The 17,464-nt window shown below is 37.0% G+C and overlaps 1 protein-coding gene across 1 annotated transcript in view; it reads left to right on the forward strand.

Moving 5' to 3' along the window:
- Nucleotides 1–7,141: 7,141 nt before the first annotated feature.
- SORBS2 (sorbin and SH3 domain containing 2) overlaps nucleotides 7,142–17,464 on the forward strand; it is a gene marked incomplete at both ends in the record, with an annotated part of 66,961 nt that continues 56,638 nt past the window's right edge. Inside the window, 3 exons of the mRNA XM_080632115.1 lie at nucleotides 7,142–7,202; nucleotides 8,787–8,813; nucleotides 9,771–9,895. Coding sequence (XP_080488241.1) covers nucleotides 7,142–7,202; nucleotides 8,787–8,813; nucleotides 9,771–9,895 — 213 coding nt within the window. The remainder of the gene's footprint in view (nucleotides 7,203–8,786; nucleotides 8,814–9,770; nucleotides 9,896–17,464) is intronic.

The following is a 17,464-nucleotide window of genomic DNA, read 5'->3' on the forward strand; positions in this document are numbered from 1 at the left end:
TGATAAATGTATTGACCAAATGAAGTACTCTATAGATAAGCATCTTCATGATCTGTGACAACATACTAATATTTGCTCCTGAATCATTGACATCAATAGATAGTGCTGATGCTTTTGCTGGGAATGGGAATAGGCTTCTCAAAAGCAGAATGGCGAACTCCTGGCTTCATTTTTGTCAGGTGCAGATTCTCAGTTGCAGTCAACTCTTTAGGTGCCATAGGTGAACTGTCTGGTTTGCAGATTAACTGTGGCATAAGAATAGATTGCATCCATCCTTACCGAACCAGCTGGTTTTATCACTGATGGTACTGCTGCACTATGACAACTGACATGATGACTTGAAATAATCAAAATGTGTTCTGTGGACCTGAGAACCTGAACTATCTTTGAAGCCAACATCGGTGTTTCAGCAGCATGCTCTAAATCAAAGGGATTAGCTTTTCCATGGTATAGGTTGCCATTATCTAGACTACCATATTAATCAGACTTCCTGGCTTCCAGTTGTCTTTGACAATGACTGGGACTCTGTAGGACCAGGTTCTTGGACAGACTTTTTAATACAAAGCTTAAATATATTGGCTCACTTGAAATCACTATATTTGTAAATATATAAGCAGGAGATATAGAATTTCTCAGTTGACTTTGTGGTGTTTTTCCCAAAGTTTTGGTTGTTACTAATTTTTTTCCAGATGCTAACATGGGTAGTGTTTTTTTCATTTATGGAAATACTCTTTGAAACTTGTCCTATCCTCTTGCATTTTTAGTGAAGATGTCTTCTCTAAACATGTCAGTCTGTATAATTAAGGTAGTACTGAAAGACTGCTTGCTTCAAAGAACTGTAATTTCAGAAGCAGCTCAGCTGATCATCATATATTTGGCTATGATGACATTGTGTATTGCAATCATACGAGTTAAAATCATGTAATAGATGTCATTTTATAGCTTCTACTTTGAAAAATTTGGATAGAGCAGTAAATTGACAGTTTATGCTATGGCAGCTCTCAAGTATGACTAATATTTTACTAAAATTTTTTTGTGCAAGCTAGAAATTGGCAAGAGAAATAGATGTAAGATTTAAGTAACCTATGTGGCTGTGGCTGAATAACTTCTATTGGGGATCGGTAGACTTCCGATCGCACAGGAGCCTTGAAAAATTACTTACAATACCTGAACACACCTGAATTGCTTTCCACTTACCTAAGGATATCATGATTGTAAGCTGAACTTTAATCTACTCTGCATTTACACAATAAAAACATTTTTCATCCTGTGTATGCTTGATGTAAATGTGCATGTTACCAGATGCACTATAAGGAGGTATTGATGAAAAATGTGGTATTTCCTGTCAGTTCTATTGATGTAGATTGTTTCCTGATTGTAAAAAAAAAAAAAAAAAGGATTAAAATCCAGTGAGTAGAGTGTAAAAATGAACATTTTGCATCTATCTGTTGATAAAGCATTACTTCACTAAGGAAGATAGTGACTGCTGTGGAACCTGTTCTGCATGGTGTTCTGGTTTAGCTGCGGGGGGCTTTTTTCCTTCCCCTCCTCCCCTCCCTTTGTTGTCTTTGAACACTAAATGAGTCCTGCAGTTTTTCTATGTGTATATATATTTCACTGCTTTATAACAGGAATTTGTGCATGGCACAATTGGAGGTTATCAGATACTACTGATTTGCCAGTAGTTTGTTTTATAAAATATGTATTTCATCAGTTGCTCCTGCAGATAAATGAGCATTCTGGTCTGGTGCCAGTAACTACTGAAGTGGCAAAGCTAGCGTATACACAGCTTTAAAAAGAAAAAGAAAATCTACTGCTTAGAGTAGGCTCCTCTAATCCAGTGTTCCCTGTGGCTGCAGACTTGGCAGTCTGTCTCAGCAAACCCTGCAGAAGATATTTTTGTCTACAGAGAAAATGTTTTGAAGAGCTTTGGTTTTTCAATACTCTACCATATATGGGAGGGATTTTTTAGCATTTGATGTTAATTCTGTACCGCATGTTAGGAGGGAGTATTCAACAGCATAAGGCAATGAAACATGTTTGCAAAAGCAAAGAAATAGATGTCAGATATTGGGGAGGATTTCAGAAGTACCAAAGGTACTTTGGCCCATAGTTCCTTTTGGTGTTCAAATGGTGTCATAATTTAAGAAAGTAGTCTAATATAATATATGCCTTTTTAAACCCTAAAGACTAAGCAGTCATTGACAGAATAGTATTTTTAACTTCATATAGGGGTTTTCATCAAGCTAAGTACTTTTCAGATTCTATGAACAGCATTAACTTGGTGAGACATTTTGAGAAACTAAGTCACAGAAAACCTGGGCTACCTATGAAGCTCACATCAGCTTAAAACACAGAATAAATATGTTTATTCGTATTACGTATGTGCGTGCATAGCTGATGTTGGGGGAGAGGTAATTGCATTGAGGAATAAGGAATGGATGCAAGTTAATGTGCTAAAACAGATTCTTAGTATCCACCTGTAAATATCTTGGCTGTTTGCATTAGGCGAAGCACATAAAGAACAGCCAAGAGTGAAAATGTGTGTAGTTCTGGAAGAATGCAAATATTTTGTGTTTGTTAAAATTATTAGTGGAAGTCATCACATAGACTAATGTCTTACATTCTGACTGGGAGAAAAGAACGGCAAGTCTTGGGTCCCTGCAAGAATTCCTGAATAGATTGTGAAGCCACTTTTAGATCACTAAAGCAAATTAAGTGGGTTTGAGTGTTTCAGGCATTCTACAAAAAACCAACCAACCAAAACAAACAAACAAACAAAAAAAAAAAAAACACCCCCCAAGAAAAAAATAATTTTAAAATCATTATTTGTTGTAATTTAGCAGCAGCAAAGAACCAAATAATAGTGGGCTCACCCCCACAAAGGAGCTCAGAGAAACAGTGACAGGAGGGGAAGCCCAAATAATAGCCTGCCCTGACAGGCTAATCCCAGGCCCATCACAGGAGCCATCAAAGGCCCATCTCCAAAAGCCAAGACGAGCAGAGAGGCACAAGGGCAAGCAGGAACCCAAATTAAGGAACAAAGTGATGGACAAGGGCCTCCCTTGTCCAGGACTGTCTCAGGAGAGCATCAGCCCTGTGATTGAGGAAGGGCATGAGTGGCAGACTCAGTGTCTGAGCCCAGTTGCTGGAAGGACCCACCTTGTACACGTGTGCATATCTATTCTCACTAGTAGACCTTCATCCTACCCACTCAGAGAGGAGAAGGGACTAAGGCCATTGTGCTATCTGTTAGTGTGAGTGCCCTGAGTATCTGTGATCTGTGTGGCCAGCTGCATCTGTATGTGATATATACATGTGCTCATGTGCTTGTGTCTGCTGGGAACATGTCTCCAGACTCACTACCAGTTGGACATGGGGACATTGAGAGACAGCAGCTTTGCCTGTCTTGGACTGTTGTATCCAGCACTATATATTTGCTTCAGAAGAACAGAATGAAAATAGGAAGTAAGAATCCCAGGTCTAAAGACTTCTAAATTTGAATTCACTCTGCAGACAAAGAGGGAAATTATACTGTTCACAAGTATAATGAATATAATAATTATCAGCAAACATTATGTTTGGGTGCCATTTTTCTTTACTTTGATCTGTAAAAGCATATTAAAAATTTCCTGTGCCCTGGCTGCTCTCTATCACCTCTTCACAAGAGGTCACCATCCTTTCATCTTTACTAGCTTGGTTTATGCCACTGCTTTCAATGACTCTGAAACAGCCTTTCCAAAAAGGAACCACTCAATGTTCCCAAATTAAAATGGTGGTGTTTTGAATTGCCTCCATTCTGCTTTGGAGCAGGACCTGAGCAATAGACTGTTTATAGTCAGAGATACAGCTCATTTAAGATGATGCTGACTGTAGTGGGAGCAGTTGAGATTGTGGATTTGGGGATTAAAGTACCTATTTGTGGAGAGAGACAAAAGTAAGGCAGGAGAAAGAAAGAAGTGAAGAAAGGTAAGGAATGAAGGAATGGAGAAAGGCTGAAGAGAAAAATTTTAGGAAGGGAGTTGGCAATGGGAGAGGAGCTGAATGGTGAACTAACAAGAGGAAGAGAGCATCCAGAGGATACATACGCAAATACACACATCAACTTGGCTGGAGGGCAAACCACCACCTCCACCTATCTTTTCCAGTCAGTGGGTGGCTCTTTTCTTTTTCTCTCTTTAACAGTAAGTCTACAGCATTGATCCTAGCATTCAGGGGTTCATCCCTATGTGGCCCTTACTCTGCAAAATACTTTCAGAACCATGGCTCACCAGATGATAATCTGTACCTCCCCTTTCTCTTTTATTTTCTTTGGTACCAGCTAAGGATGCTTATTTGTCTTTTCCTGATTTGATCGGAGAATGTAGGGCTTGCAATATCTAGACAACAACAGTCCTGGTTTGAGCCGGACTTTCATTTTAAGGAGCTGTTTTGATTGTGAATTATTGCCCAACTTCATATTCTGTTACTGCCTGCAGACTTTACCTGATTCAGGTCATCTTCAGTGTTAAAACAATATCTAGGAATACAGGACTCTCACTCCTGAAGAATTTGTCATGTCAAAGGCACAGGGAATTGTGCATATGTGTATTTATATTTGCATACATTTTATTTTTTTTTATATATGCATACATTTTGTATAGTTTCATATATCCTCATTTATTCCGGAGAAACAGCTGTGCAATATTAATTGTTTATAGTTTGCAAGTCAAATGATCAGATGAATGCTAATTCGGCCTTCCTTACTGTTTTTGAATTCTCTGTTCTCTAGACTTACTATTTTTTGATGTTATTGGGACTTCGGGAGTGTGGATGAATATAGTTAGTATTTGCTGGAAATCTGATGGAGCCATAAAAAAAGGCTGGAATAAGCTTCTTGAAGTTCAATGTGAAAGGCTGTGAAGATAAGGGAAGCAGTTTGAAAACTGCCTCCTTTGAGGCAGCATGCAGATTCTTCTGATCCTCATTCAGATACAGTGCCCTTGACTTAATGGGTGCCTGGCCTGAACAAAGACGGGAAGATGGAATCCATCATGCATGTATATATGTGCTTGCCCACATGCATTCATATTTTATTCAAAATTTTCCACAACTCAATATGGTTTATTTGTGTGATTATGTCTTGATTGAGTGCTAACTGCCTCTAGTTACTTTGTGCAGATACTGAGAATGTTATTGGAAGTACAGACTTGCATATGGGCTTTTATGTATAGGGGTAAATGTTGTATGCTTATATGTATAGAACCACTTGCATCATCTGTTTTAGCTATCTTATATGAAGCCATGCCAAACACTTCTCTAGATAATGGGTCCACTAAGTATAAAACTGACTCAGTTCAGTTACATTAAAAATTAATTTGGAGCAAAATTGCTTGAAGTTATAATGATAAAACATTTGTAGTAAATTTTCTCATTGTCTTCCTTTTCTCCCACTTCAGTTTTTCTGTCCTGAAATTCAGGAAGGTAGCTCTTGAAAAAATACAAATAAAGCATCACTTTGTTTGACTAAAAGATGTGACAGTACAGTGAAATTGTTTGCCTGTTAGCTTGTATTAAATAAACTATGCTGTCAAAGTCTGCTCATATTCGGAGAACAAAAGAACCTCAGTATCAACACATCATCAAATCTCATTGGAATTACTTCTTGTGTATGGGGAAGGGGAGGGAATACAAGAATGGAAAATGTGATTTTAGTTATCATTGCCATTCTATATTTAGGCAAGCAAACTGAAATGAATGTGCAGGTTTGATATAGCCATTGTCTTTGTTTACATGGGCAGCATCAATAATTAATTGCAGATAATGTATTGCTTTCAACTGTTGCTGACTGAAATTATTTGGCCTTTTGCCTTGAGACTTGGAATTGGCAATGAGTCTTTGGAACCACTTACACCTGAGGCAGTGGTTCTGATGTTTGCCAATGTTAACAACTACTTAATGCATATCCTGCAAGACCTGTGGCCAGAGGGTGCAGCTATTTAGGAAGAATGAGCAAAGAAATACCAGGAGCTCACTTCTCTTGCAGATGTGGGTTAAAGATGTCTCTGTAGTTCAGATTAGTGCTATCATAGGAAATAGTTTCTACTAATAGGTTGCAGGTCTTCCTGAAGAGAAATTTTATAAAATTCTCTGTCATAAGACACAGATACAAAAACTGTTACAGCCTCTATCATAGTTGTGGTTCTTCTTGACCTCAGTGGGGTCCTGTATGAAATTTCAATAATGTAAAATATGAAAACTAATTATTATAGTGAAGAGCAGAAAAATATCTTAGTTAAATATAATCAAGATTTATATAATCAGGAATATTTATTAACTTGCTTTAATAACTATGATAAGAGTTGCTATAAAGCTAAGTTGTGGGAATACCTGCCTTCTAATAATAACAAAGTATTTATAAAGCAGAATGAGAGCTAGCTCCAAGTGAGAAAGGAGCAGAGTAAGGAAAGAAAGGAGTTATGCAAGATCCAGAAAGGGGTTTTTTTTTCTGGTCCTGGCTGTCCAGAGTGATTTTAATTTTTTAGTCATTGCCTGGGATATTATTGGGTTCCAGATACAGATTTTTTTTTATCTTCCATTAGATAAAAAAGAAGGGGGAGAAGGAAAAGAAAGATGTTCTGTCAAAACAACAAAAAAATTGCTACTTTTGTATCTTGAGCTTAAAGGATCCAAAAGACTGAACAAAAGCTGATCAAACATAAGCACAGTTTATGAATGGTGTCTTTCTAATGCATACAGTGAAATGATTTTACAGTGCAGATAATTAATGTTACTCTGGAATGCTTAATTCTTCATCTTGATTACTTGTTTGGTTATACTAATTAGCTATAATTAAGCAGTCTTTCAGGTGACAGAATGTATGTATTTTCCTAATGGATCAAGTATTAAATATTGCTTTCTTATTTTCTGTGACATTTATTGTTGTTTAAAATTTGTGAAATTTTACACATTCTGCTAATCTGCGAACTTGCAAATTTACATCTTCCTGCAGCACTTCCCTAACTGCATGCTTATTTTCATGTGTGTTCGGTGTATCTCACACTGTGATATGTTGCATGTGCTTGCTCCCTTTGTCTGGGGCTGCTGTCTGTAATGTTTTGTGCTTCCAGATAGCGGTGGGTGTGCTCGCAAACGTGCTGCAATGTCTGTCACATTAACAGCTGTGAAGAGAGTTCAGAGTTCTCCAAACCTATTGGCCTCAGGTATAACCGCTTAACCAGGGAGATACTGCTCCTGAATGGCTTTTCTATTGTGTTGTGCGTTCCTGCAATATGACTCTGCAAGGAAGAGAAGGGTAACCGTATTTTCTATCACTGTCAGGTCTGCTACTTAGTTCTACAATTCTCTTTAAAAAGTAGTCTTAATTTCTCTCTGCCTGTGCAGAAAAAGCATTGGAAAACTTAGAAAAAAATTTTGCCTTTGATACGTATTTTGGATCTCGTGTCCCTTGTCTTTTTTCAAGATAAGGTAGCATGTAAACTAGGTTTTGTTTCTATCAAGCTTTGTTTACTGCAACTTGCTTTAAAAACTCTTCTAAAAGGAGGAGAATCTGAATGAATGAATCTGAATGACAAAGTGATTGTCAGAGCCAGATTACCTTTAAAAAATAATTCATCAAGCATGTTTTCCTAAAACTGTTTAAACCAATAAAAGCATGCAGAATATTCAGTAGACAGAACTGCTTCATAGCAATACTCATGACTGGTTTAATTAAATTAATATTATAAATATAATAAATATAAATAATTGGTATTGGCTGCCCAGATTCACTACCGAATTGTAAAATCAATTAGGAATCTTGGGTAGTGTAGACTGACTTACACCGAGCTGAACATGCAGTGTTCACAGCAAACAAAGATAATACAGGAAGCTGAACAGAGAACAAGCCAGAAATTATTTTTTTTTTGGTAGTCCTTGTTTTGTAGATTTTTCAAGCATAAGACTGATAGAAATGTTAGAATTTATGAAGCAAATAAAAAAGAATTGGTTGCTACTCTTTATAAGGACAGTGGAAGGGTTATTGGGATTACTGCATGTGTGTAAATTTAAGAAAACAGTGGGTTCTTATATCTTAACAATGCTTATAACAAATTTTTGTCATTTAAGCATCCAGTACAAGCCTCTTGCTGTCTTGCTTTTTGGCACTTAAAATTAATGATAAGGAGTGCTCTTAGTACTATTATATTGTGCATTAAAAATATTTTTAATTGGTTGAGAGATGTCATAATTTTAGTTTCTTTAGGAGGAAAAAAACACCCCCCCCCCGACAAATATATCTACAAGTAATACAAAAAAGCACCAGACCTTCAAATCTGTTCTGTGCTGGCAGTATGTATACATCAGTTTCTGTGTTTTGCTTTAAAGTGATGAAGAAAGCGTCACACATTCTAGTGTGAAGAGGGAGAAAATCCTGACAGAATCTGTAGGCCTCTTTCTTGGCTTTGAATTAAACCTTTTCAGCTCAATCTTAATGGAATTATAATTCTTTTGATAGCTAGATTTTAGGTGGTAGTATATCACAGTATTTACTAGAAAAAAAAACACAGCAAATGTTTATTATTGGCTGTCTGAACCAGCAGTGATTAAATAGCAGTAGCTCTCAGCACACCATAACCTTCTGTAGAACTTGTGCAATAAACATTGCACAGTTACCTACGCTCTAATGCTCTGAGGTGTGCTTAGGTAAAGGGAGGGGCATAGGTAACTGAACAAAAAGACTCCTGCATGTTTTGTGTCATCATGTTTTTATATCTAACACAAATTAATGCTGGATGTTTCTTTTTCAGGGTCTGATTCTCAGTCTCCAGATTCAGGTAAATAAAACACTGTGTTTATGCATCACTGTAATACCATACAAGTGAATGAATTATAACAATCTTCCACTTATTTGATATCATTCTTCCACATTCTTTAAGGAAAGCATTACTGAAACTGTGATTATAATTGCAAATGGCTAAGACCTCAAATTCAGATCTCATTTGAAAGCAGTATTTCCTGTGACACTGTATGTGTAATCAGAAAATGAATTGTCTGGGAGAATACAAGCTGCTAATTTGCCACCTTTAGCTTCAGTGGCATTTGCTATTTCATTTTTAATGCCTTACTCAGTATTGCAAGTTCTGCCCACCCCACTTATCAGCCTACTCACATAATGTGTTGCTTTTCCCAGTTTCTTCCAGTATTTTGTCTTCAAATCTGTAACTTGTTGAGGCAGGATAGTATCTCCCTTATGTTTGACCAATGCCTTGAGGGCTTTTCAGAGACAAAATATAGTTGATTGGAAAGTCGAGGTAACATTCAGATTTGGAAATGAGATGCATTATTGGAACAACTGATCAGGTATTGTGGTGAAATTTCATGCAACCACCATGACCAACGAACTTTACATGAGCTGGGATGTTTTTCAAAATCCAACACAGCTGTGAAGTTCAAGAACCTAATCTGTGGAAGTACTTTAGCGTGCTTTACATAGGGGCTGAAGCACCAACACCTCAAAAGGACTTCCATGGTTAAAATTCATAGTCTCTAGGAATGCTGTGGGGAAATATCACACCGTTACCAGCAGTATTGTGAACCCTTGCGTTTTCTAGATTTTAAAGATAATTTTTATGTAAAACAGCAGCTTTAGCCCTGTTATTATGACTTCCATGGTGATAACAGCAGCAATGTCAGTTGTTTCCACAATTTGTTTAGTAGCTGGGTTGTTAATATGATAGCAATAAAGAGATCTACTAATCACCAAAAAAATGTTTCTTTTTTCCTCACAAAAGCTTGGAGATCTTGCAATGATGGAGGTAGAGAGGCACTGAATGGAGATGCTAGCAGTTCATCTCTCACAGCAAAAGGTTTTAGGAGTGTACGGCCAAATCTACAGGATAAAAAATCACCAACTCAGGTAAAACTGAACACACCAACTTTCATGTTCTGGCATTTGAAGGGGGGATAGCACATATTAGATGGCATAAGTCTATGGAACATTGTCCTGATGTCTTCCAGGTAGTGCAGATTGTCAGTTTATATGGGTTGTTACAAACTGTTTTACTGCATAGACGGAGAAAGCATACCCCACATAGGATGCATGCCTCCAGGTTAATTACCAGAAATTGCTTTCAATGAACAAGACAGCCAGCTATATAAAAGTAGGTCATACACAAATAAAAGCTTTCTGTGAGTGTTTCCAGACTTCAAAAGAGTATTTATTAATATTTTATACTCAGAGAAATGCATCAGTCATCAAAATAATATCTGAGGATAAAGGTTTATTAATTATAAGGTAGGCAATGTTTCTGCATGTTTTGCTGAACAATATAATTAGATCACACTAGAAAAACCCCAACAAAACAACAAAAACAAAACAAACCACTGGAAAGCACTTAAGTTGGAAGCTTATTTATCTGTCAAAAAAAGGTTAACATACCAACATCAATACTGTCTCCATTCCTATTTTAGTTCAGAAGTTTGAGGTTCTGTGTGTTTAATATATGTGCGTTGTCTGTGAATAATAGCTTGTAATCTAAGATCATGGAGTACATTTTGGAAATTACTTACATATCTGAATAATTTCACAGTAATAATGCTTATTCAATGTAATAATTGGTTTTTTGAAAGAAAATGGACTTCTGTGGGCTCCCTTCTGATCCCACGTTACTCTGAGCAAATGGAACATCTGGCTTTCTAAACACAAGCTGTACAGACCTGCACAGCAAAAGGTGGTGGGAACCTGACCAATTCAGTTGTCTATTGAATTGAGCAATGTTGGGATGAAGCCCCTTAAGTTGCTGTTCCATTATTTAAGATAAAAGTCAAACTGAGTTTATCTCCTGCTCTAACATTTACTTTCTTTCTGTTTCTTCTTCAATGTTATTTTGCTGTGTGTGGATGCTTTTGGCAAATAAGGCACCTCTGCCACCCCCTAGAAAAGAAAGTTTTCGGAAAGCAAGAGTAACTAATCACAAGAACAAAATTAACCTCCAGGCAGTAACAACTGATCCAGCTAAACACCTTCCCATAGATACTGTCTATTACACTAACGAGAAGTCTGTCCGGGAGACAATGTCTTCTCAAACATCTAACCTGAGTGTGTCCTATGCACAAAAAATCATTAAACCACTGACCTCAATCTCCAGTGCAGGCACAAGCACAGTAGCTGGTATTAGTACTACTCTCCATCAAGGCCAAAGGCAACAGTCTCAGAAACGTAGGGTATCTACCCTGAAATTAACCCGGACACGTGACCCAGCGAGTAGCATTCATTATAATACACAGCAACAGCTCAAGCCTGTTGAAGTGCCAGTATTCCCACAAAGGCCTGTCTCACCTGCCTGTAACCCCATGCCTGAGATACACACAGCATCTCTTTCCATTCAGATAGCTCCCACCCCTGACAGTAAAGCAGAGCCTGAAATCCAAGAACATCCACCTAGTGTTTCTCCAGACACTTCAAAGATGTCTTCAAAGGATTTGGGACAAAAGTCTACAGTTCTTCCTTCTTCACAGGCTGCAGAATGCCATGTGGTATATTTAATTTTTCCATCTTTTATTTTAGATCATTCATGAATCACTTAATAACCGCCTGTTTAGTTATACTTACATTACCAAAGTTAGACCTTGTGTTTTCTGGGTAAAACTACCTGTCACGTGGATCAAAACAGAACTGAACAAAACCTGAAGTTTTGTTTAGAAAGAAAGAAGAAAGAAAGAAATTAACCCAGCTGAGATGGAAGATGTTCTTCTGTGAGCACTTTATGGAGTACAAATGCACAATAGGAAATTAGTGGCTTGTAAGTGATGCATCTTCCTCAAAAACCTTTTTTAAATCCAGAATAATACTCAAACTCTAAGCAGAATGACTAAAGATAATTTATCTTCTAGCTAATATTTTTTTTTAGAATTTTAAAATACAAAATACATTTTGCAATTTCTTTTCATTTTAGAATCTGTTTTAGCTTCATTGTGAGCTGTCAGAAGTCAGAAAAGGAGCTGTGACTTATTCAGGAATTCTGCACTAATTTTTCTGCCTTCTACTTGGCATCAGTGTGAGGGAAGAATGATCAGAAATTTGGCAACTGGGTTTCTTTGACTGAAACAATACAAATTTCAGTTGCATCTATTTATTGATCTCTTGCCTGCAAAATTCAGCTGACAGCCTCGCTGATGCTCAACTTTAATATGAAGATGCTTATCTGTCATCCCAGTGCAGTCTTGGAGCCAGTTTGCTAGCTCTATGTTAAAATACATACATAATTTACAGTACACATTGGCATGTAGGTGGTGTAAAATTCTGCATCAGGTGAAGTCTCAAAGCCAAGATGCCATGGGCTGCAGTTAGAAATAAAGGCTACAGCTATACGTATGAAAAGATTCATTTTCTGGCTCAGATCTCTGGTTGAAATATTGGAACTTTTCTAACTAATGCCAAAAATTATGATCTCCTTTAGCACTATATCTTGTGGTATTTGTAAAGTTCACAATTCCTCTGACATAGACAAATTAACTTTCTGTTTACTGTGCATGAGAGTAATTTCACTTTTTAAAACTGTTATAGACTTGCAGGGTCTACAGGACTTTATGCAGCAGTTAAAATACTTTTGTATATGCAGATCATAGGTTGCTATGTTAAGTTATATCCTTTAGGGATGTTCTCCAGCTGTAAATTAGGCCCACCAGAAACATTCAGATATCCCACAGAAACTCTCAAAAACCAAATGCATTTAGAAAGGTGCTCTAAAAACAAACAACTCTCCCTCAACATCTGGATTTAAGTATGTGGAGGAGAATGAGGTAAGATTGGTTAATCATCATCACTTCTTAAGAAGCGGTGAATGAGAATTTCTCTGCATGCATGGGTATGTATGTAGAGAACTTGTATTATGTCACAGAGTCTGGAAAAGTACAGCTGAGAGAGAGCCTGTATGGTCCAAGTTCATGCACAACAATTTTTCACTGTTTTCTAATGTATCTTATTATGTTTGTGGTCCTGTTTGCACTTCATTTCAGAGCTTGTCTGCTGAAACTTTAGGAGCAGGCAGAGTGTGGTATGAATCAGCAAGTGACATTTTGTAAACACTCCTACTCAGAGAAAGGTTAAACCCCTTACAAGTATATATGAAAGAGAAGGATTCAAGTTACTCAGCATTAGATTTTTTTTTTTTATACTGTTACATACTTGAGAGATGCTGCTGCTCTGTACCATCCTACAGATGTGGGAGAAAGAATCTAATCTATTTCAACAGAAAAATTAACACTCATTAGTATGAGACCAGTGGCGGTAACTTGTTGCCCAAATTTCTTGTAAGAAAAAGTTTCAAACTGATGAAGAATCCTGAGCTGCTTCTTCTGAAATAAATGCCTGGTATTCTTATTGCTCATTTTGTTCCTGGGTTCATAAGTGTCTTCTTGTACTAGATACCAATCTCTGAGATTGAGGATGCAAAACATTTGTCCTGTCTGTTTGAATTCCACAGATGAGTGAACACTTTCTTTTAGCCCTTGTGGTCCTGATGGCATAAAAAGTAGTGTACTAGATCTTGTAAAAGTGTTTCTTTTGCTAGCCTCATGGCTGTGGACAAGTGGATCAAGGAAAATAAGCCTGGAATTTAAAATAATAATAATAATCTGAATCAGTATATCAAATACATTAGTTTGTTAGGTATCGACAGGACATGGAGTGATGTAGAAGGGAGACAAGGCAGGTTTCAATGTTTTGGAAACATGGCAGGCAAAGAAAATCAAGCACAAAATTTTAATTTTAAGTTCTTTATCACTAGTGTGGTTTTGCACAAGAACTGAACACCTCCTTATGCTGAGTTTAGAATAAGAGGCCTACTAGGTATTGAAAGTGGGCATGGCAATATGACTTTCGGCATCAGTTTGGAAATTTTTACATCAGCTTTTACCAATTAAAAATCAAGGTATTTTTACCCATTTGTGCAAGCGTATGGGTGTAATTCGATTGTTGACTACTAAACTATACTATGTATTAACAAAATGAGTTTATTCACTTATGTCTAAGTCTCTATCTGTGTTTTGACTGTTGAAGCAAGGCCAGCACTTTGGTGTCATTAGTAATCTCACACCACTCCCCACAGATGTTGCATTAAAATGATAGATGACTGGTTTTGAAACCCATATGAGGGTCATCTGTCTACTTCATGTGAATTGGGTAGCAACTGTATTCTTCAGTTTTACTATTTGATGGAAGGTGAAGATTTCTAAGGACCGGCAGAAAGCTGCACTTGAGACCTTCAGTTCACTTCAAGACTGTCATGATTTTTCTCTCTCAAGCAACGCTCCACAGCTCAAGATAATCATGCAGTCTAACTAGTTTTTCATCATTCTAATTGATTAAGTACTTGTTTGGCATTTAATCCGCGTGACTTCTGTGAGTGTTTCATGTGGTATAACAATAACAAGCCTAGTCTGAAGCACACTGAATGGAACTAGTATTAAAAGTTTTCTGGAGTCACAGTGATGAAATATATGGATTAATTGTAGCCAAACCTATCTATTTAGGGTTTACCAACACTATGTTTTTTCAATGGTGCAATCAGTTTTTGAAAACAATGTGGTTTTAAATCACCATTTCAGCCACTCTTTCCCAGAGTAATGGTTGTACCTATGACAGAATTGTAGAACTAGGCAGAATATTCAAGTTTTACTCTACAAAGCTGAGGAGCGTCACACTGGGAATCAGTACCTAGAATTGCTGCATTCCTTCTACCCACGTCGTAAGAATGATAACTTTATATTATTCTTATTAATTTAGCTTGATGAAATCAGCTATTGTTTGCCAAACACAATTAATTTCACTCTTCAAGAACTCAATTTCATTAGCTCTCTGGATGCACCCTGAATATCTGTTCTTGTGTTGTCCATCCCTTTTCTCAAGCATTTAGGCAGTCTTCCCTGTTCGAAGCCAGAAGGCTTACTAACTTCTTAAGTCTCCAGAATTTCCTGTTATTTTAACAATTTAGAGATCAATTTACATATATTGGCCTAGTCATATGTAACTTTTCTTCTTGGGGATGCTGAGAGCATATCTGGTCTCAAGAATTTCAGAGCTTCATACTGGCTTTCCCTCATAATTGCATTATGATCTCCTGGTTCATATCTTTTTCTGGAGAACTTGAATTATGTTATGAACAATGAAATTCATCATGAATGATGGTTCCCTTTATGTATCTGTGAGGTGAAATGACTGTTTTTTGTATGTGTACATAAATGCACACATATTAAACCCCTGATATACTAAGCTGTATAACCAGCTGTTTCACATCTGCATATGATTGCTTCTTATGAAACTATTTTAATAGTGTTTCATTGTTCTTCTGAAGTTTCTATTGGCAAATTAGTTATCTAAAAATCATATCTCCATTTACACTCATACACTCAGTTATTGATTTGCTGATTAAGAAGTAATCTGTTCAGATTTATGCTATGGAAAGATTTCCTTTTATTCCCCCAATCATGGATTTGGAACACTGCTGTGAATAAGATTCGAATTTTAAGCTAAGTTTCTTCACCATTTTAACTGCAGATTTTAACAGCAGCTTCTGGCTACTTTTATGTACCCCAAAGGTCCAGTAATGCCAAAGGGTTCTTTTGAACTATTTGGAAAAAGTGATGGATATCTCTTCCTATGCTTAAGATTTTTGTCTGAAATGCTTATTCATACGGAGGGTCTCATTGACTGGAGTAAGTTTATTTGTATAAATTCCACTTGATCTCAGCAAGAATTGTGGAACTGGACCCCCAGTGACCTCTCATAAGTACCACAGTCTGGGTCATGTTAAAGTTGTCCATAAAAGCTTTAGAAGGTATTTTCAGATTTTGGATTAAAATGCCAAAATGGTATTTTAATCTGGTTGCTTGAAACATTTTTTGAATGATTAGAGTCAGAGATCTGCTTATTCTGAGCATAGGAAATAACCATAGTGTTATTTGTAACAATGTGATATCTATGAATAAATGTTGCTTTCTAAAGTAGTAATTACTGCATATGGTATCTTACTGTCCTCTATTTTACCTAAATTTAAAATCCCAAATGCTCTTCACCTGCAGCTATTCCAGAGTTCCTCAGCCCAACCGAAAAAGAAACCATTAGGCAGTATTTTGACATACTTTGGAATTGACTGAAAGCTTGTGGCTAATAGGCAGAATATAAGGGTTTGTGCAGCAGTTTAATAAAGATTGGATGCCAACATGCTTTTCATGTATCTTCAATTCAAAAAGAAGCTGCAGATCCAAAAAGCCAGTTTCTGGACTGGTTTAAATCCAGTGTCCTCTGTGTGTGTTGAAATAACAAAATATAAAGCTGGTGTGGCAGTTTTCAGAAGCACTCTCATGTGGGTGTTCCTTATTTAAGGAATGCTGAAGCCAAACAAGTAGCATGTTTTGTTTCAGTACAAAGTCATCGGTGTTCTGTTCTTGTGATCCCAGTCTTTGTTGTTCCTCAGATTCATACCAGTAATCCTAACAATCCTTGTGTCCTCTAATGTTGAAAAGGCTCCTATGTACACACCTTATCCAGTAGGCTGACAGGGTGCTTCCAGGGTGCTTGGAAATTCTGAGGATCATCCAAATGTTTTTGTTACAGAGGCAGTGGAGAAGATATATTCAGTCACAAGAGGCAAAAAATTCCACAACCTATTGCTTGCAGATGATATGAACTTTCAGTATTATTGTTTCCATTTAGCTTGCAGTCCTGCCCATTTTGTGTGTTATAGTTAGTTTCAAAATGATACCTGTCCCCTAACTAAAATAGAGAGCAACATATACAGAGATCAGACTTGCAGATCCTTTTTTCCTTTTACAAATAAAATGAACTTGATCTTCTCTAGCCTCACATATTTATGTTAAGTATAAAATAGTGTGAGTCTTCTTGACACAAAACTAAGATCATTAGTATTTGCAGTACATTATGAATATGCATCCCCAGCACACTATGGTTTCTGGCATTGCTTCCACTAGTATTTGATGCATTAATTTCTTTCATGTTTTCCTTCTTTAATGTAGAGTGTGGTTGATTTATTTCCTAATCCATGTCAATGTGAACTTCCTTGGGCTGCTCAAAAACTTACTCTTTTGTAATTCTCCTACACACAGCAAGAGGCAAAGGGAAAAGTTTTTTATTCATTTAGTAATCTGTTTCTTTTCTTATTTTTTTTTTTCCCTCAAATCTCAGCTTGGAAACCAGAAAGTAACTGCCCCTGTGATGGAGGTAAATGCTTCACAGACACACAGACAAACAGCAACAGAAGCTTCTCCACTGCCTCTTCCTCCCGTGGTACCAGTTAACAGAGCCTCTTTCTCACCAGACAGTGGCACCCATCTAGTACCATATTCTTTGCCAACGCTTGATGATTTTTTGCCTTCACGCTTTTATAAAACCCCAGCCCTTTCACAGTTTCCATATAAATACCCATACCTAGCTTCTGAAAGTATTATCCACAGGAACGAAACAGCC

This window comes from Psittacula echo, assembly GCF_963264785.1.
Source record: "Psittacula echo genome assembly, chromosome: 1".
Taxonomy (NCBI): Eukaryota; Metazoa; Chordata; class Aves; order Psittaciformes; family Psittacidae; genus Psittacula; species Psittacula echo.